The sequence below is a fragment of the Cibotium barometz genome, chromosome 21, assembly GCF_041138505.1.
Source record: "Cibotium barometz isolate CiBa-2024 chromosome 21, ASM4113850v1, whole genome shotgun sequence".
NCBI classification, from domain to species: domain Eukaryota; kingdom Viridiplantae; phylum Streptophyta; class Polypodiopsida; order Cyatheales; family Cibotiaceae; genus Cibotium; species Cibotium barometz.
Genome location: NC_141066.1, coordinates 39,239,021 through 39,260,386, shown reverse-complemented (window position 1 = coordinate 39,260,386; position 21,366 = coordinate 39,239,021). Strand labels below are relative to the sequence as shown.

The 21,366-nt window shown below is 47.8% G+C and overlaps 1 protein-coding gene across 1 annotated transcript in view; it reads left to right on the top strand.

The window, feature by feature from the left end:
* Positions 1–21,366, top strand: part of LOC147627168 (V-type proton ATPase subunit d2) — a 55,135-nt gene that overhangs the window by 24,845 nt on the left and 8,924 nt on the right. Inside the window, exons 2-4 of the mRNA XM_086815791.1 lie at positions 4,603–4,723; positions 11,318–11,425; positions 11,504–11,606. Of these exons, the coding sequence (XP_086671917.1) occupies positions 4,603–4,723; positions 11,318–11,425; positions 11,504–11,606 (332 nt within the window). The remainder of the gene's footprint in view (positions 1–4,602; positions 4,724–11,317; positions 11,426–11,503; positions 11,607–21,366) is intronic.

Below are 21,366 nucleotides of genomic sequence, written 5' to 3'. Positions count from 1 at the left end.
GCGAAAGAGAAAGCCTGATGGGGATGTCCTCGGGGGCTGCGGGAGAGTCCCTCTGAGGCGAGGCGGGAGGAGTCTCCATCAGAGTCTGAAGCTCAGGCGAAGGCGAGGCGAATGCGGAAAACCTGCAAGAAACGGGCTGCACCCAAAGAGGCGGAAGACCGGATGAAAATGAAGAAAAACAAAACCCCCTGGGGGCGAACAACAGCACGAAAGAGGAGGGAGAGGGGGAAAACGAAGGAGAAGCCCTTGGGGGGGGGGGGGGGGGGGGGGGCAACAAAGCGAAAGGGAGGGGAGGCGGGGCGCTGCTGAAGGGGGGCGGGCGCGAACAGGCGGAAAGGTGGGGGGCGAACAGGCGACAAAGGGGAGGGGGGGGCGAACACGCGAAGAGGGGGTTGGGGGCGAAAATACGAAGAGGCGGCTAGGAGGGGGGGGGGACAAAATGGCGAGGAGGGGGGAGGCGCAGCAGCGAGGCAGGAGGGGGGGGCGCAACAGCGAGAAGAGGGGAGCGAAGGCAGGCGGGGGGTGAAGAGGCGAACAGGCGCAGAGGTGGGGGGCGAACAGGCGACAGAGAGAGGGGGGGCGTACAGGCGCGCAATGCAGGGTGGAGGCGGGAGCTTCAGCGAGGCGATCGCTCGAGAGGAAACCTGCTGCTGACCGAATCTTTTTGTCATCGCCATATGGATGAAACTGAAAGTGGACCTGCCACTTATGTAGCCACATGTCCACAATCTCCTTGGTACACTGCTTTCTCTCGCTCCCGAACTGCTGTGGAGTGATGTTGGGGCCTAAAGCAGACGCCAAGGTATCCATGCCCGAGAGAGTAGACAGAGTAGTGGTCAACAAAGAGATGGAATTCTACAAAGTCTGCATCTGCACGACGACTTGTGCCTGATGCTCCGCAAAAGAAGCCTTGAAAGTGACTTTAAACTCCCGAAAATCAGATTTATTCACGAAATCTTCGAAAAGATCACCATCGGCGGCCTCGAGAGCCGGTAGGTCTTTGTGTTCGGGAGCGGGCTCCATCTCTGATTCTTGGGTTGACATCCCGGAAGAGGGGAGGCGAGGAGCAACTAAGTCTTCAAGAAACAAAAGCCCCCGAAAGCCGAGAGTGATCCCGAGCACAAAGGGCTCTAGAGGTTTGCAGGGGTCTCAGCGGCCAAGAAAACAGAGAATGAGAGGCGCTAACAAGCCTCCTCGAGAACTCCTGTGTAGAAACGCACGCTGGGTTTTTTTTTTCTTTGGCAAGCTGACATTGCCACGCTGAGGTGTCTTAAGCCCAAGCGGGATAAAGAAACGGTCACGTTGGTTGCGTTTTTGTTTTTGTTTTTTTAAAAAGCCACGTTGGTTGTGTAAAAAAAAAAAAACAGCCACGCGAGTTGCTTTTTTTTAAAAGAATGGGTTTGCCGTCAACAAAAACGCGAAAAGCTTAAAAAAAACGTGGGTCTAAAAAAACGCGAGGGCTGAAAAAAAAACACCCTGGCTGCCCGCCGCCTGCCAACAGCAGGAAACAAAAAAAGGAGGATGCGCTCGGTTCTCTTTCTCGCTAACTCACAGCTGACAAGGCTTTCTTCTCTCCTTAACTCTCTTCACATGCCGTCCAACTCGGCCCTCTTCATGATCACAACCCTAGCTTCTCTTCCCCACGATGCATACAAGAAAAAATACGCTGAAATCTGAAAAACAGCAGTAAACATGAAAAACAGCAATGTAACCGAACTCATACCTCTTCTTGACCTCTTTCTTTTCCTACCTACCAACTTGCACGCCCTCTAGGCATGTTCTGATACCACTGTCAAATCCCCCAAGGGTCTTCTCGTAGGGCAAACCTGCAACAAGACTCCAAACCTGCAAAACAAAGCCATAAGACCATGAAGGGGGTGCAGGTGTGACTCACTACCCAACCATGACAGCAAGTCCTTGTTGTCCCCACCGAGTCACGGGCTGAGCTAACTAGCTAGACGTACCGACCAGCCTCTACCCCCATGACGTCCCATATCGCCATGAGGCTACCCTCATGCGCCTTGAGATTGCTGTCGGCCTCGGCTGCAGGAAGCAGGTACAGGTCTGCACTAGATCCAGGCTCTTGACCACAGAGCTCTCGCATAGCCTTGCGAGACTCTAACTGACTGATTGACCCTGGCCACCCTTTTATAGGCTCTTGGCTGGGTCACCGGGCGTCCACACATTGGTGCCCGCCCGTCAGTCCATCCCTAGTCCAGCTCGCCAAATTGCCTGCCTAGCTCCAAGCTACCCCAAGCCTCGAAGCTAGTCTTGTGTGCATGCCGCACATGGTAGATACACTCTATGCACATGACAGTCTAAGACCCAATCCAAGAAGGATTGAATGAGTCACAACAATGAGCAATGATGCCTTATATAGGCCTTTGAACACCTATGGACTGGTCGACTTGCTGTCTGCCAGGTCTTGGACAAATAAATGTCCATATGTTGCAGCTGACACAAGATAGACCCACTTCAGCGTTGGCTGACCCTGTGTCATGACCCTGTGAATTTGTGTAGCATAAGTGTGAGCATGGTGGTCGGTGAGCAAGATATATGTTTAAGGTTCACACTTGGGGCCAAATTATTAAAGTTCTTTTTCATAACCCCATGTGGGGGGAGGGGACAAAGGATTTAAAGTTATTAAAAACAAAAAAGAACACCCCTTTTTGGAGGGATCGTGGGCCCTAGGCTATTATTGGGGCCTATGCTTCTTTTGGAGCGGGAGTCGGGCGAGCACGTTCTCTCGCTTGCTTTTGGGGAGAGGTTGGCGGTCTGCGCTGCAGCACACACCGGTGCTCTCCCTTTGTGCAACAAGCAGGTGGGCTGGACAGAGAAGCGGGGCTGCAGGAAGCGCAGACTGAACCTCTCTCTCTCTCTCTCTCTCTCTCTCTTTGTAAGGAGTCAGGCTGCAGCCAGGGACACACTTTCTCTCTCTTTGAGAACTGGCGGGTAGGGAGTGCAGGGCTGGACAGCAGGTTCACCCACGCGCTTCTCTCTCTCTCTCACGTGGAAACAGGTGCTGGACTGCAGGCTGCTGCAAGACAGGAGGGCAGGACAGAACAGAGCTTTTCTCGCGCTCTTGTGAAAAGCGGCGGACCGCAGGAGACACAGAGGCGCGCTGCTGAGCAGGGACAGCCGGTCACTGTTTACTTTCTCTCTCTTTCTTTCTCTAGGGGAAAGCGACACAAGGATTGTAAGTTTCTCTCTTTGTGAGCAGGTGGGATTGCAAGAGGTGCCTAACCGAGTCTCTCTTTTCTGTGGCTCGTGATTGTTTCGGAGTTGTTTCTTTGGCCCTTTGTGAGAGGAAGGGTTTGGCAGTTTGGAGTGTGGAAACAGGGCAAGTTTTTGGACTGATTTGGAAGAGTTTATGGATTGTTTCAGGGCTGAGTTTGTGGCAATGTGCATGGGTCAGCTAGATGTGTATTCATGGCTGAGTTTGTGGCAATGTGCATGGGTTAGCGTGGTGTTTTTGGGGCACAAGGCTGTTTGTAACCTCTATGCTAAGAGGTCCAGAGGATTGGCAGATTGGACATGCAAACATACAAGCCATGAATGGCCATGATGTACTCATTTAAATTCTTCCATTGAATTTGAATAAAGAAATACCGAAAGGGGCGCCAAGCTTTGGGGCCAATAGGTGTCGTTCTTCTTTTCGTGTAGGAGCACTCTAGCTCCCATATATTTGTCTTATTTGCTAGATTACAACTGGTTTGGGTGACTGCTAGTCTACCGCACTTTGGTTTCTACTGGAGGCCGGTTTCACCCTGGTTCTCTCCACAAGGTTTTCCCTGCCCATACAAGCAGCACAAGCTCTTGATCTGGTTCTATTCATGTCCTTTATGTGTTGCCCCTTCGGGAATCAGCTCTAGGATCAGCCCTGCACATGTCTTGCACATGACAATGACATGCTTCCAGCACATAGACCAGATAGTCTCTCGGCCATCAGATCCGTCTTGGTTGAGGAGGGCATCATTATTGGTTGATCATGGCTAGTTTGTCCCGTGCGGGGTTACATGCAGTGCAAGGTTGGATGTATTCCAATCTTTCGGAGGTATACATCATTTCAAATTTCTTCTGAAGCTGAGGGCATCGACTGAATGTTTTCTTTTTCCATCTTAGTCCAACCAAATTCAGTATATTTCTATCCCCGTCAATGGTGGCCAATGTCAACTATTTATAAAAACCTAGCAAGATCTTTGAGATCTGACTAGGCAGGTGGTAACATCTTCATCAAGTGCAGTGCATACCGGGATGCATAATTGTAAATAATTGTAATAAAGTTGTTTATGAAAGAGAGTTGTCAACAACAAACTTATTTTTTTCTCCATTGGTGATGGTGACACATCGAGAGTTCTGGATTTATCAGCCATTGAGCATACTTTTGCCAATCAATCTCCCCCCTCCCCCCCCCCCCCCCACCCAAAAAGAAAGAAAGAAAGAAAGAAAAAAACCCCATGGGCTATGACACATGCACATGTGCACTCATGATGATTCTAGTTAGACTACTCTGTATATTGAAGAAGTGGCTTTATCAAGTCCGTATCCTTTGTGTTTTGTTTTTGTATCTCATGCACATGCCTTCTCTTTGTTTTGTTTCAGAGCCGTCTCCATTGCGAACGACAACAATCGTTGAGAAATGTACACAGAAATTAGTGGATGAGTATAAGCACATGCTGACCCAGGCAACTGAGCCTCTATCAACCTTTCTGGAGTATATCACGTATGATAATGTTTTTCCTGAAGTTTTTCAGATCATGAATGATAATTTTTATTTCAAGTAGTATTTTTCCAATTAAAGTATGGGTTTTCTCGGATGTTGACATGCTTAACTGTCTAATCTTCAAAAAAGTGAAATTCCTACATGATAATCTAATACTTTGTGTAATCCTTTGTTGCTGCCTGGGTTCCAAGGTGGTCTGGTGAGAAAAAGGGCTGAAGGATGTCGTAGCATAGTGCATCTAAATTGTTATGTATGGTTCTCTGACATCTCTGTTATGCTGTACTGCTGATGCATTGCATCTTCAGCTGTGCGCTCTCTCTCTACATGGCTTGACCCCCCTCCTGCTGCTGTTTCGCGGTGCGCGGAGGTGTCATGGATTAAATTCCAGTCCATTGGCTATGGGAAGTACTGCAAAAAGTCATGGCCAAGACCGGAGTTAAAGAGGAGCTCGTGAAGGTGGAGGACAAGCTCAGCACAATTATCAAAGAAAACAAGAAGATGGTCGACTCTTCCGTTACTGCAATCGTAAACCGCCTCTCCAAACTCGAGAAGGGATTTGACAAAATCCAAGAGCTCAAAGAGAGAACATCCAGGCAAGAGGCTGAGATTTCAGCCCTAAAGGAGGAACTAGTGGAGGCCAAATTGCATGCTAAAAGTCAAGCGGCTGAAATCTCAGCCCTCAAAAAGGAGTTGGAAGCCACTTCACAAGGCAAGCTTGAGGATGGAAAATTTCAGCCCTCCTTTATTAAAGAGCGAATACCATCAAGGAACAAATGAGGATCATTCGAGAGGAGGAGGAGCAACATAAAGAGAAGACATCTTCATGGGTGGAGGTGATCATAGAGACACAAAAGAAGATGGACGAGGCGGAGAAATGGATCGAGGTCGCCAAGAAAGGGAAAGGTAAAGAATCGCCACCCATCCCCACTCCCACCATCATCAACATGACCCTTGAAGAGGAGCAAAGGAGGAAGACCCGGGCCTTACATGTACGAGTGTCCGGTCTAAAAGACCGTGATGATGCGGAAGGGGAAACCAAGGAGCTCTTCTCTATGATGGGCATTGAAGCCACGCACACAAAGGCATGGAGCGTTTGAAAGAAGAGAGAAGGTAGTGGCGAATCTTCTAAGGAGAGAGCACTTATCATTCGTTTCCCCTCCATGGAAGCGAAGAAGGACTTCTTGAAGAGACGTCCTACACTACTCAAGAAGACGGGAATATTTCTTGGAGATGACCTCACACTCTTGCAGCTTGCCCACATGAAAGAAGTTTTGCCCGAGAGAAAGGGAAAGTGGCCTTCTATAGAGATGGTAGAGTGGTGATTATGGAGAGGCGCTCTTCATGACGGCGCGAGACCTATGGGACTACACTCAAACTTGCTACTTGGAATTGTAATGGATCTCTATGCCTTGATATAGGGGCTTTTGAGGATAGTTTCACTGGGAGGGACATCATCTTCTACTGTGAGACGCATCACGCTTCTGGACAGTCCATGCCACATGTTAGTGGATACCGATGGGAGACAGCTTGTAGACAGGAGACTTGTTCAGAGCATAGAGGACGGGGCTCAGGAGGAGTGGCAGTATTGTTTAGAGAGGAGCTACAGCCACTGATACATATAGTCTGCAGAGATGAGCAGGCTAGGTACATGTGGGTTAGACTGAGGGCAGAGACGGGTAGATATCTCTACATTGCTATATGCTATTTTGCTCCTAGTACATCAGTGTATGCATCACCTAGAGGGCAGTCTCCCTTTTCTATTTTGAATGATGACATTTGGGAGTTCTCCAGGGATGGTGACATCATTCTCTTGGGGGACTTCAATGCCAGGACTGCCCATAACCAGACAGTATTTTATGATACCTCAGAGGAGATGTTGAGGGAGCTTGATGTTAGGGATATGGGCCTATCTAGACTCTCACAGGATGAGGAACATACAGTGTATGGGCGGTATTTGATAGACATGGGGACTGCACATGGATTGGCCATCCTGAATGGCCTACAGAGATTCCCGACATTGGGCGGTTTCACTAGCTTTCCACATCGGCATGGTGCTAGTATAGTGGACTATGTTATGGCTCAGCTCAGTCTCATTCCCTCTTTTCAGGATTTTATGGTAGGCACTAGGCCGGTTGGAATAGCAGTGGATCATGCTATCTTGTCCTTCACTCTCACATTTCAGTTCAGCACCGCTCCATTGGGACAGGTCTCCACACACACTCGTTATACCTTTACGAGGGAGACTGACACCGTGTACACGGATGAGATATACAGACGCTTATGTGCCGAGGAGCCGGGACGGCCATTAGATGAGCTCACTCAGATATTGATAGAGATGCTTCATGTTGTAGCATCAGAGGCATATCCCCATAGTCAGCCTACACGGAGACGATATGGGAACATGCCCCAGAACAGCTGGTATGATGAGGAGTGCAGAGAGATGAGGATCAAATTACAGAGAGAGGTGCTCATGGGTGTTACCACTCACAGACAGTCACGGATTACCTTCCAGCACCTAGTGCGACGGAAGAAGAGGGCTTATCTTGCTCAGTTAGAGAGGGATTTGTATCAGTTATTTATGAGTCGGGACTCAGGTGAGGCATGGAGACTGTCCTATTTTAGCCTCTAGGGTTGACCATGTTAGCTAGAGGGGCTGGTCACTCCTCACATATGTTTTCCCATATTATTCCCCATTTTATGGAGCCTTGGGTATTTTTCCCTAGTCGTGGAGGACTTTTTCCCTAGTCGGCTGCCTTCATATGGGCATATATATAGCTGGCTTGCCTCCCTCTAGGGTTGACCATGTTAGCTAGAGGGGCTGGTCACTCCTCACATATGTTTTCCCATATTATTCCCCATTTTATTCCCCATTTTATGGAGCCTTGGGTATTTTTCCCTAGTCGTGGACTTTTTCCCTAGTCGGCTGCCTTCATATGGGCATATATATAGCTGGCTTGCCTCTCTCATTCTTCACTGCTTGCTAGCATTGTTTGCTGCAGTCCCTCACATACAAGGTCCTCTCCCGTCTTGCTCGGGACACGTATTCTTGGTTGATGATATTGAGAGCAGGTTCTCACCTGTGTTTCCTCTCCATCTCTCTCTCTCTCACTCTCTCTCGTGTTTCCACTTTCCCTTCTTCCGTTGCACATTCTATCATGGTATCAGAGCGCCAGTGATCCTCTGTGTTGGATGCTCCCTCCTCTCCCTCCTGCGTTTTTGTGTTTTTAGCAAGGTGGACAGATCTTGCGTTTTTTGTTCTCAGAATTGCTGCTGGTCGCCTGCCTCTTCCAAGCGTTTCTTTGCAGCAGCTCGTGGTCTTTCTTCATCAGTTTGACCTCTGAGAACCCCTTTCACACCTGTTTTCTGCGCTATTTTCAGGGCAGCAGCACCTAGTTTGCTTCGTTTTTTACAGGTGGTTGTCATCAGTAGATTGCAACAGTTCTCGGTATTCATAACAACCCCAGCAGCACCTAGTTTGCTCCGTTTTTCTACAGGTGGTTGTCATCAGTAGATTGCAACAGTTCTCGGTATTCATAACACCCACCCCCCCCCGCCCGTAGTGCTGGCCGCGTGTTTTGTACAGGCCAGCAGCAGCATGTTTGCTGTGTTTTTTCCTCTACAGGTTTCCGATGCTGTTTGCTGATCTGAGGACTTGATGGTACCATATATCTTTGCTTTTCCAGATTCAACCCTATCTACTGCCCCGAATACCTCTGCGTTTTCAGATTTGCAGTCATAGTTGCTGTGTTTTTCTGAATAGATCTTGTTGGTAGCTCTACCTTCACTTGGACTTCATCTGTTGGACCCGAAGGTATCTTCTCTTCAGCGTTTTTCCTCATAGGAGGTGTGGACACTGGTTGGCCTGAATTTTCAGGTTTGTAGTCCTTGTTTGGCTGCGTTTTCTTCTCTAGTGGACACAGATCACTTGCAGAGGGGGTTTCTTGTCTGGATTGTGGCTTTGGAGGCAGTTTGGTACTTGAGGAGGATACTGAATTTCTGATTTCAGTCAGTGTTTTGCTGATTTTGGAGCATCTATACCTGTGTTTTGTTCCTGGCCTACACAGTTTCCCGGTTCCTTGCCTTCTGTTGGCGGTGGAGTGCTGTTTTTTGCTGGACAGCAGTGTTTTGGCTGCGTTTTGCTTCCCAAAGGAGTTTTCTACACTCAGAGGGGGCCTATCTCCAGCTACTTCACTTGAGGATCAGTTTCGGGAGCTGTTTTGTATCGGTGGAGACTTTCTCTTCTATGACAGGAGTTTACTGATTTTAGAGGAGAGTAGTGATCTTTTTAGAGATCCTGAGCAGAGTTTATTTTGTCCGAGCTTGTGTTCTTTGCAGTGTTTGCAGAACAAGGAGGGTGTTTTGCCTGTGAGGTGTGATCCTTTCACATGGATCACTTGTTTGTTGCTGATTCTTGGGATCTTGTTACCATTGCATTTTATATTCCTACTTCCCTTCCTCATTGTGAGGAGTCTACCTCTGCCTCTCTTTGTGATGCTTCTGAGGATGCCCCTCCCCCTACCAGTTCTGCAGGTTTGTTGTTTTGGAGGATGGTTTTTTGGACCCAGTGGCATGTTTTGGATTTGTGGTTGATAACCGTGCCTGTGGCACAGTGGTACTTCCAGAGTTTTTTGGATTTGGATCAAAATTAGGTTAGGCTTGTACCAGTCCGATGACATCTTTTTTGAGAGAGGGATGTGGAGTCCTTTCATCTTGTAATGCCCACCTCAGTGGCGTGTACTTATGTATAGCATTGGGCAACTCATGGTATGGAGTTTGAGCAGATGGACCCCATCTTTTCTACAGAGTCTTTACATCTTGCGATGCCGATCTTTTCAGAGGATGCTTTTGTACAGCATTTGGCTACTCTTGGTACATAGTTGGAGCAGATTGACTCTATTTCTTTTGAGGGTTCCAGTGAGAAGCATTTTGCTTCTCCCAAGATTGATTATCTACAGGATCTGATCTTGGTTGGTTATGAGGTTTTTCATACCTTCTCCAGACTGGATACACGACATTCGACTTCGGGGAGTGTTCTTACACTTGGGTTTGGAACCATTATTTGGAGCAGCACGTCGTAGCCTATATGGTTGTTTTCTTCCAGAGGAGCGGTGTACCTGGCAGCTTGTTCTGTTGCTTTTGTAGCTTAGTTGCTGAGGAGATTGCTTGTGGAGCTTTCTTGGTACCTGTTTTTGCAGCCTTTCATCTTTGATCGAGGACGGCATCTCTGGCTTCTTGGAGTTCACTTTGCATCCAGTGCTGAGAGGGGGTGTTAGACATCATCTCCTTCTTGCTGGCTTCCTGTTTGGTGTCCTATTTTAGTCTCTAGGGCTGACCATGTTAGCTAGAGGGACTGGTCACCCCTCACATATGTTTTCCCATATTATTCCCCATTTTATGGAGTCTTGGGTATTTTTCCCTAGTCGTGGAGGACTTTTTCCCTAGTCAGCTATCTTCATATGGGCATATATATAGCTGGCTTGCCTCCCTCATTCTTCACTGCTTGCTTAGCATTGTTTGCTGCAGTCCCTCACATACGAGGTCTTCTCCCGTCTTGCTCGGGACATGTATTCTTGGTTGATGATATTGAGAGCATGTTCTCACCTATGTTTCCTCTCCATCTCTCTCTCTTGTGTTTCCAGTTTCCCTTCTTCCGTTGCACATTCTATCATATGTGTGGGTATACACACACCCCCCTTATTCAATAACCCTATAAACGAGTGAGTGAGTGGGTGGGTGGTTATGTCCTCTTAGAGGGGGCGTAAAGTCTGCTACCATCCGACACAAAACAAGATTCTAATATCTATACATGTTAAAGTTGGCGCATACACACACATATCCGTATGTTTATGTGTGTTTATACATAAGTGGGTTTGTGTACACACACACACATATACACACGCGCACATGCATCCTGCACACGCATAAATGTCTACATGTTCACACACACATGTCTATGTATGCATGTGTGTGTGTGTGTGTGTGCATATATATGGAGTATATACTTATGTATGTATCTACCTACATCTATCTATCTTTCTTTTTATACATCTTTTTTTTTTTTTGGCACTCACATGCACTAAAAAATGACATTATTTGTGGAGAAGTACACACAGAAGCTGGTAGACAAGAATAATATATGCTGCCCCATTATTCATGCCACTTAGTCTACAGTATTTCACATAATGCTAGTTCTTATGCTAGGCAACCATGTTCAGTTTGAGACAATCATATTGTTGTTTTTCTTCTGGGATAAACTCTTGAAGGTTGTCTTGTGACATTAAAAAAACTAAGGTTGTGGTAGCAATGCATGTTAATTGTCATGATTTGACACTCTTAGATTTTATATCTTCTCTACTTTTATTCATTTTATTCATAGGTGCATTAAATCTGCACACGATGTTTTTCAAATCTTTGAGTTGTCTTGTGCACTTGTGTCTTGCCCTTAACTACGCAACATTGTATTTATAGCACATAGTCTACCAAACATTCTCGTGATGAGAATACATATGACATTGTTTTTTTTTGATTGGTTGGATAACATGCATCCATTTGGATAATATGTAGGTTCAAGCTACTATGATGTTGTTTTTTCAGGTATGGGCATATGATTGATAATATTGTGCTCATTGTTACGGGGACGCTGCACGAGAGGGATGTGCAGGAGCTGTTGGAGAAGTGCCACCCTTTAGGGATGTTTGAAAGGTATCACAAAGGTTGTTAAAATAAGCTTAATAAGTGTTGGCTATGAGCTCACTGGATTCTATACATAATGCCATGCAGCATTGCAACCTTAGCAGTTGCTCAGAACATGCGGGAACTGTACCGTCTTGTGCTTGTTGACACTCCATTGGCTCCTTACTTCTCCGAGTGCATAACATCTGAGGTGCGTTAAATACTTACAGTTGTGCAAACTATTTTGGCTTGCCTTTGTAAAAGGCAAGTCAAAGTGGTTTGTTGGAATTTTGACCAATAAAGGTTTTTTTTTTTTGAATTTGAAAAAATCCCATTGCAGCATCTTCCTCTTCCTTCATTTTTTCTTCCTGTAATAGGGCCATGCCTGCTAAAGATCTATTTATTTGTGTAAACAATTTAACATGAAAGCAAATTTAAAACACACAACGATGCAGTCATGTGATGCAAAAGCAAAGTGCAAACACATTAGGGACAATAAGAAGTGGGCTGGTCCCCCCCTTTTAGGCAAGGGACAAAAGCTATTTTCTTGATGTACAAAGGCCCACCAAGCCTAAGAGACTTTCTCACGCATAATAGAAGATCAAACAGCCATAAAAGCAATAGCCCCTTGTTGTCGTTCCGATAGGGAACCATAGACCCATAGACTTCACGATGATAAGAAAATTCCATGAAACCAAAGTCCAAGTTTCCTTTTAACATGAACCATAATATTCTTGTGCGTGCTTGATATCCAAAAAAGCAGGTGAATCCGTCCAATAGAAAAATACCCTTTAATGTTGCATAATGTTGAAGCATGAAAACACTTTCCTTCTCATAGTCTATCCAAAATCCAAGAGAATGAAGTGCTCAATAAAATCCATCCAAAATTGAGAAACATGTAGCTTCTTGGAGATCATGTTGGCACAAGCTTTGCCTGGAAAACAACTGGAAAAGCAAGATAATCGAAACACGCTTCGGGTTCCCAATAAGATAGATGAGGGGAATCTGGTGGAAACTCTTCATAATCAGCCCTGGAATCCAGATTTCATTATCTCTTCAGTAGTGAATGAGATAGGTGATGCACTACCAAGATCAAAGGTGTTGGGCCTCTACTTACAAGAGCTGCGTCGCCAAAGAGAGGCCCTAACACCTTTGATCTCGGGGGGTTTTAAGTACACTTGGAGTTATGAAGGAGTGTGCAGAGTCCCTTGAGAGAGCCAGATGCCCCCACCCCTTCAAGATCTGGGCCATCCTCTCGCCAAATCCAGATCCGGGACATACTTTAGCACCATAGAGTGACATGTTTCCATGCTTGAATTATGTTTACGATCTTCATCTTACGCATGGAACATATATAACACTTTTGGTTCATAAATAAAAATTTGTCTTTCTTTCTCCCTCTCTGCCTATTCAGAGAGGGATTTGGCCCACTATCCAGGATCATTGATTTCCATGACCAGCGATGCTTGGAACCCGGAACTTTACCTGATGGAGCTCTGCAGACGTAGAGACTCCCTCCCCATAGAGAGCAGAGCAACAGCTCCCAGTTTCCCATCACGATTTTTTTTCAGATACCAGAGGGGAGCACTAGATGACAAGTCCCAAGGAGGACCAGCTGCCATATTGAGCCTATATACAGCCCATCATGGCACCCTGGACAGATCCTGCTAGCTGTAGCGTACCTGAAGTCTATGGGCCCTTGGTTCACGGAAGCCCTCCATGAGAGAGCGTCAGATCATGGAGATTCTTTAGTGACACGGGCGCCTCTCCATGAGCATTGGACATGGTGAGCCTCTCAACAGTCGTATATTCCCCTATTTTGGATATTCTGGATAGATGAGGAGGATGTCTCCCCCCTTGCTGCTACCATTCTCCCACGATGACCTTAGGCGTGAGTTGCGTGCCTCCATGCAAGAGGAGATGGATATGTGGAAGGCGGACATGCAGGCGTACATGGCAACTCAGCTAAGCAAGATGCAGGAGGAAATGGTCCAAATGTTGGACGCAAAAACCAGCCACCACACCTCACTAATCACGGAGCTGGAGGCCCAAGTCGCCACCCTTAAAGTGGAAAACGAGACCTTGAGGGCACGTTCTCAATTCGAAGAAGGAGAAATTCAACTATCCCTCAATGATGAGCTGAATACACTTAGAGAGCAAATGAAGACCCTCCAGGAACAAGAGGAGAAGAAGGCAAACGAGGCAACTCAGCTAAGCAAGATGCAGGAGGAAATGGTCCAAATGTTGGATGCAAAAACCAGCCACCACACCTCACTAATCACGGAGCTGGAGGCCCAAGTCGCCACCCTTAAAGTGGAAAACGAGACCTTGAGGGCACGTTCTCAATTCGAAGAAGGAGAAATTCAACTATCCCTCAATGATGAGCTGAATACACTTAGAGAGCAAATGAAGACCCTCCAGGAACAAGAGGAGAAGAAGGCAAACGAGGCAACCACATGGGCTGAGGTGATTAAAAAGACACAGAAACAAGTGGAAAAAGCGGGCAGCTGGATTGAGGTTGCCAAGAAGCAACGGAACCCACTATCATCCCCAAACATCATCAATGACACACTCGAAGAGGAGAAAAGAAGGAAGATTAGGGCATTGAATGTGAGAGTGGTGGGATAGAAGGAAGGAGCCTTGCCGAAAGAGGACGCCAGAGCACTATGCAGAAAGCTGGAAATCCTTGATACTTCCTTCGTCGAGGCATGGAGGGTGGGCAAAGACACCACCAAGGAACGCGCACTCATCCTCAAGTTTGCGGGGTTGGAGGCGAGGCAAGCATTCCTTACCAAAAGGCGGGCACTAAAAGGAGAAAAGACTTGCCTCGAAGACGATCTCACACTAGCACAGGTGGCACACAGGAGGGAGTGCATGCCATGCATCTTGGATGCACGGAAAGCAGGGAAATGGGTAGTGTACAGAGATGGGAGGGTGATCATCACCGAGCGACGTGCCCAACGACATTGCGAGACCTATGAGACCAAGCTAGAGATGGCGGTTTGGAACTGCAATGGCGCCTTGAGGACAGTTGCAGGTCTGTTCGAGGAGACATTTAGAGGGAAAGACTTGGTCTTATACACAGAGACACATCAGTGCCAGTGGAGTCGGCTTCCAGAGATGAGAGGATACAGATGGGAGTTTGTTCACCGCCCACACGCACAGCAGGGGGTACCCGAGGGTTGGGAGGGGTGGCTTTACTATATAGGGAGGAGCTTCAACATGTGATACAGGTGGTCGGTAGGGATGAGGCTGCATGGTTTTTGTGGGTGAGGTTCCAGACAGAGAGGGCCTGAGACATCTACCTTGCAGTGTGCTGCTTTGTACCCTCCACTTCTAAATATGCCACCCATGGAGAGTCCCCGTACCTTCCCCTTTATGATGACATTATGAAGTTTTCCAATGTAGGGGACATCCTCCTGGTTGGAGACTTCAATGCCGGCACCGCAAGTGCACAGGTACCCTTCTTTGAGACGGATGATCCCATCTACCAGAAGATTGTAACGGTGCGTACGAATGTGGAGCGGACATCACAGGATACAACAGCCCGCACAGACTATGGAGAGTATCTCTTAGCCCTCGGCGGGGCTCATAGGCTAGCCATTTATAATGGCCTGGCTAGATGGCCTAGATCCAACTCCTTCACCTCCTACCCCTTTGGACATGGAGCTAGTACAGTGGCCTATGTAATGGGATCCCTCTCTCTGATCCCACTCATTCTTCCGGAGTTTACCATCTCGCCTCGCCCCATCGGTGTTGCAGCTGACCATGCATACCTGGCCTTCTCCCTTCATGCCGATACACCACCCAACCACCTGCTTTGCCCCATCACCGTCCGAGATACCACTTCACCAGAGAGACCTCTTCCATCTATTCTGATCACGTCTACCGCATCCTCTCCGACCTCGACCCCCACATCCCACTTGATGAGCTTACCACATACCTCTCAGCCACCCTCCATACGTCCACTGCAGCCGCCTTCCTGCACTCCAGAGCCACCCATACATCACCAAGAGGGACCATCCCACAGAATAGTTGGTACGATGAGGAATGTCGTGATACCCGAGCTCGTCTAGATGGCGCTAGGATCCACCACTCACCAGCAGGCGCGAGTGATCTTTCGACGTCTCACATGGAGAAAGAAGGGAGCCTACCTAGCCAGGCTTGAGTAGGAGCTATACCAGCTATTTCTTGGAAGGGACTGTAAGGAGGCCTGGAGGATCTTCCAAGATCATCGCATGCTGACTCCGATTACTTCACCTGACACCTGGCACACCTATGCCACCTCTCTCTACCATGCCCTCGAGCAGCCACCTCTCCCCCATCCACCCGAACCTCGTCCCCCACACTCTTCTTCTTTCACCTGAGCATGGTGAGAGATGCTATTGACAGGATGCAGACTGGGAGTGCACAGGATCATGATGGACTCCTCACCGAGCATTTCTCCCATGCTAGGGACACGCTAGCCCCTTTACTAGCTTACATGTTTAATAGGGCTTTATGTGAGGGCTTCCCCCTAGCTGGTCATCGAATACTACTGTACCTATCTTGAAAGAAGGTGACCCCATGGACCCCAACAACTACAGGACTATCATGATTGGTCACACCTTGGCCAAGATTTATGGTTTGATTTTGGAGCATGAGCTTAGTAGATGGTCCGAGGAGCAGAGACTCAAAGCACCGGGGTAGGCAGGCTTCAGGAGAGGGCACTCCACACTAGATCATATCTTTACACTACGGGGGATCATTGAGGAGGGGAGAGCTCACGGGCATCGGATATACTGCTACTTTGTTGATTTCCGCAAAGCTTTTGATACCGTCCCATGGGCCAGATTGATGAGGAGACTGAAGGATATGGGAGTGCCATCAGAGATGTTTTGGGGGATCATTACACTCTATGAGTTAGTCACAGGCAGAGTACGGGCTCCAGGAGGTGACTCAGAGATCATACACAGCACTATCGGGGTGAAGCAAGGCTGCCCCTTGTCTCCTACTCTATTTGTCTACAAATTGATGAGATCTCGGATTACATAGATAGACAAGGAGGACAAGGAGCCCATTTGGCAGGAGCCTTGATACTGATCCTCTTGTATGCAGATGATATTGTTCTTATTTCTTATTCACCAGAGGGGCTGCAAAGGCATTTGGATGCATTACGGGCCTTTTGCGAGGACTGGGACCTCACTATGAACCTTGGAAAGACCAAGGTCATGATCTTTAACACCTCCTCACAGTGGATAAGTAGATCTGCAGTACAATTTACATATAGTGGAGAGCCTGTGGAGTATGTTACCTCATATGTACACCTTGGCATCACTTTTGCTGGACCTCAGATCTCCATGCGGAAGGCGGTCGAAGCTAGATTGATGAGGGGATATGCAGCCCTTGGCTCGCTAGAGAGGCAATGCTCACAAATACAGTTTTAGGAGCCGAGGACGAAGCTTTGGCTATTTGATACTCTAGTTACACCTGCACTACTGTATGGTGTCCCCTTCTGGGGTCCTAGCCTATACCACAGGAGGAGACAGAGGAGAGAGCCGGCCGAGACATACAGAGGAGGTATATGATGGGTGGAAGCCAATGGAGAGGCCCCTAGTGGCGATGATCTCACGTATGGTTAGGAGTAAGCCATCAGTGTCACATGAGATTGTGCGGGCAGAGATGGGGGCTGCACCGATAGTGACAGAGGCTCTATTCTAGCCAGTGACATACTCGCACAGGCTATGGGAGCTTCCACTTGATAGATACCCCCAGCTAGCCTTGGAGTCCTCGAGATAGCTGACACTTGAGGGAGATACAGAGTGCTGGTATGCACAGGTAGGCACTTGGTTTGGCATGCACGGTATGCAGATGGAGGCACTCTCCCCGTTCTAGTACAACATAGAGGCCCCGTCATTTGCTCTCACCCGCACAGAGCTGAATAGGCTTATCACGAAGGACATTGTCAGATTGGATACTCAGAGGACATGGAGTTCACCTAGTCGTCCATTGGGGATGAAGATGGCCTTCTATAGAGATCACCTCCTATTTCTGGCAGAGGATGGTTTCACCATCCGCCCACGCTACATGGACACACACCTATCCTTTGTGGTGAGATTTGCGATCGGCGAGATCTGCACCTCGTCCCCCCAGCTGAGAGTGGAGACTGCCGGATATGGGCCTAGGGTGGCCGCACCAGGGGATAGGATATGCCAGCTCTGTCACACAGAGCCCGAGACAAAGGATTATTACATATGCCGATGCCTTGTTCCATTGCCTCTTTTGAGCTGGGTTCGGACTGCTTTCCAGGATCATGGACTTCTCGGATTAGAGATGTCTGGGACTTTTTCTTCCAGAGCTCCATAGACACAGGGAGTCCTTAGTGAGATCTAGATCAGCTGTACTTGCTCGAGCGACGAGGACCAGTACAGAGAGCTGTCACCGACTTCTTCCATACCAGCACTCCGAGGGTCGATCCGCCCATCATACTCAGACCACAGGCTAGTGCAGGAGCTCGGCCGAGAGGTGTGACACTCGACAGAGCCACCAAGTTATGCAGAGCTTGACGCCCTAGACCCCATGGCCCTCGCCCACGGCTATGCCACCATAGGAGGATCTGGGCCATCATCTCCCATCATCACAGGACCACCTCACGCTAGCTCAGTTTTACCACCTTGAGCACCATGTCACAGTGGTCCATGAGGGATGTATTAGGGTGATATGAGAGCTCTCTGCTCATGTACCTAGATCAGAGTTTATAGTTCTATATTTTTGTTATCTTTCTTTATTACTATTTTGTACCCAGGATGATGTACCTCATGGATATGATGTAACCTTTTGGTCTCATAGGTCATTTTGGCCTTTTGAAGACGTTAATACAACTTTCTGAATCTTTTCTCTCTTTCTCTTTCCCCTACATGGCTTGACCCCTCCCCCCCCCCCCCCTGCTGCTGCTGTTTCGCGCTGGTGTCATGGATTAATTTCCAGTCCATTGGTTGTGGGAAGTTGTGCAAAAAGTCATGGCCAAGACCGGAGTTCAAGAGGAGCTCGTGAAGGTGGAGGACAAGCTCGGCACAATTATCAAAGAAAACAAGAAGATGGTCGACTCTTCCGTTACCGCAATCATAAACCGCCTCTTCAAACTCGAGAAGGGATTTGACAAAATCCAAGAGCTCGAAGAGAGAACATCCAAACAAGAGGCTGAGATTTCAGCCTTAAAGGAGGAACTAGTGGAGGCCAAATTGCATGCTAAAAGTCAAGCAGCTGAAATCTCAGCCCTCAAAAAGGAGTTGGAAGCCACTTCAAAAGGCAAGCTTGAGGATGGAAAATTTCAGCCCTCCTTTATTAAAGAGCTGAATACCATCAAGGAACAAATGAGGATCATTCGAGAGGAGGAGGAGCAACATAAAGAGAAGACATCTTCATGGGTAGACACAAAAGAAGATGGACGAGGCGGATAAATGGATCGAGGTCGCCAAGAAAGGGAAAGGTAAGAATCGCCACCCATCCCCACTCCCACAATCATCAACATGACCCTTGAAGAGGAGCAAAGGAGGAAGACCCGGGCCTTACATGTACGAGTGTCCAGTCTAAAAGACCGTGATGATGCGGAAGGGGAAACCAAGGAGCTCTTCTCTATGATGGGCATTGAAGCCACGCACACAAAGGCATGGAGAGTTTGAAAGAAGAGAGAAGGTAGTGGCGAATCTTCTAAGGAGAGAGCACTTATCATTCGTTTCCCCTCCATGGAAGCGAAGGACTTCTTGAAGAGACGTCCTACACTCAAGAAGACGGGAATATTTCTTGGAGATGACCTCACACTCTCGCAACTTACCCACATGAAAGAAGTTATGCCCGAGATAAGGGCAGCCCGAGAGAAAGGGAAAGTGGCCTTCTATAGAGATGGTAGAGTGGTGATTATGGAGAGGCGCTCTTCATGACGGCGCGAGACCTATGGGACTACACTCAAACTTGCTACTTGGAATTGTAATGGATCTCTATGCCTTGATATAGGGGCTTTTGAGGATAGTTTCACTGGGAGGGACATCATCTTCTACTGTGAGACGCATCACGCTTCTGGACAGTCCATGCCACATGTTAGTGGATACCGATGGGAGACAGCTTGTAGACAGGAGACTTGTTCAGAGCATAGAGGACGGGGCTCAGGAGGAGTGGCAGTATTGTTTAGAGAGGAGCTACAGCCACTGATACATATAGTCTGCAGAGATGAGCAGGCTAGGTACATGTGGGTTAGACTGAGGGCAGAGACGGGTAGATATCTCTACATTGCTATATGCTATTTTGCTCCTAGTACATCAGTGTATGCATCACCTAGAGGGCAGTCTCCCTTTTCTATTTTGAATGATGACATTTGGGAGTTCTCCAGGGATGGTGACATCATTCTCTTGGGGGACTTCAATGCCAGGACTGCCCATAACCAGACAGTATTTTATGATACCTCAGAGGAGATGTTGAGGGAGCTTGATGTTAGGGATATGGGCCTATCTAGACTCTCACAGGATGAGGAACATACAGTGTATGGGCGGTATTTGATAGACATGGGCACATGGATTGGCCATCCTGAATGGCCTACAAAGATTCCCGACATTGGGCGGTTTCACTAGCTTTCCACATCGGCATGGTGCTAGTACAGTGGACTATGTTATGGCTCAGCTCAATCTCATTCCCTCTTTTCAGGATTTTATGGTAGGCACTAGGCCGGTTGGAATAGCAGTGGATCATGCTATCTTGTCCTTCACTCTCACATTTCAGTTCAGCACCGCTCCATTGGGACAGGTCTCCACACACACTCGTTATACCTTTACGAGGGAGACTGACACCGTGTACACGGATGAGATATACAGACGCTTATGTGCCGAGGAGCCGGGACGGCCATTAGATGAGCTCACTCAGATATTGATAGAGACGCTTCATGCTGTAGCATCAGAGGCATATCCCCATAGTCAGCCTACACGGAGACGATATGGGAACATGCCCCAGAACAGCTGGTATGATGAGGAGTGCAGAGAGAGGAGGATCAAATTACAGAGAGAGGTGCTCATGGGTGTTACCACTCACAAACAGTCACGATTACCTTCCGGCACCTAGTGCGACGGAAGAAGAGGGCTTATCTTGCTCAGTTAGAGAGGGATTTGTATCAGTCATTTATGAGTCGGGACTCAGGCGAGGCATGGAGACTATTCCATGAGCATTCACCATCACCAGCCATTACCTCCACAGAGATTTGGGGTGAGTATGCAGCATCCCTGTACACAGCACCAGGACAGCCGCCCCTGCCAGACCCATCGGAGCCATGCCCAGAGACATGTGCTTTCTTTACTGCTGAGATGGTAAGGAAAGCTATTGACAGGATGAGGACTGGGAGAGCATATGATCATGATGGTTTGGTAGCAGAGCACTTTATTCATGCCAGAGATATGCTTGCAGAGCTTATTGCTATGATGTTTAACCGAGCCATGTGTGAGGGTTTTCCCGAGACTTGGAATATGTCCACTATTGTGCCTATCTTTAAGTCAGGGGATCCCATGCTTCCTGGGAATTATCGTACCATCATGATTGGTCACACATTGGCTAGATTATATGCATCTATTCTTGAGCAGGAGTTGAGTAGATGGGCAAAGAGAGAGGGCATACGTGCATCAGGGCAGGCAGGGTTCAAGAGAGGTTTCTCCACTCTTGACCATATCTTGACACTTAGAGCTATTATTGAGGAGGGCAGATCATATGGCAGGAGGATTTATTGTTGCTTTGTGGATTTTCGCAAAGCTTTTGACACAGTACCGAGAGCCTGACTGATGCGCAGACTACAGGAGATGGGAGTGCCCACAGAGCTGATTTGGGGAATCATGGCTTTATACAGGACAGTTGTGGGGCAGGTACGTACTACTCAGGGTATATCTGAGATGGTTCACTAAGTTCAAGTCTCAAGAAAACCAAGAAAATACAGGAAATTTAAAAAAATTCAGAAAATT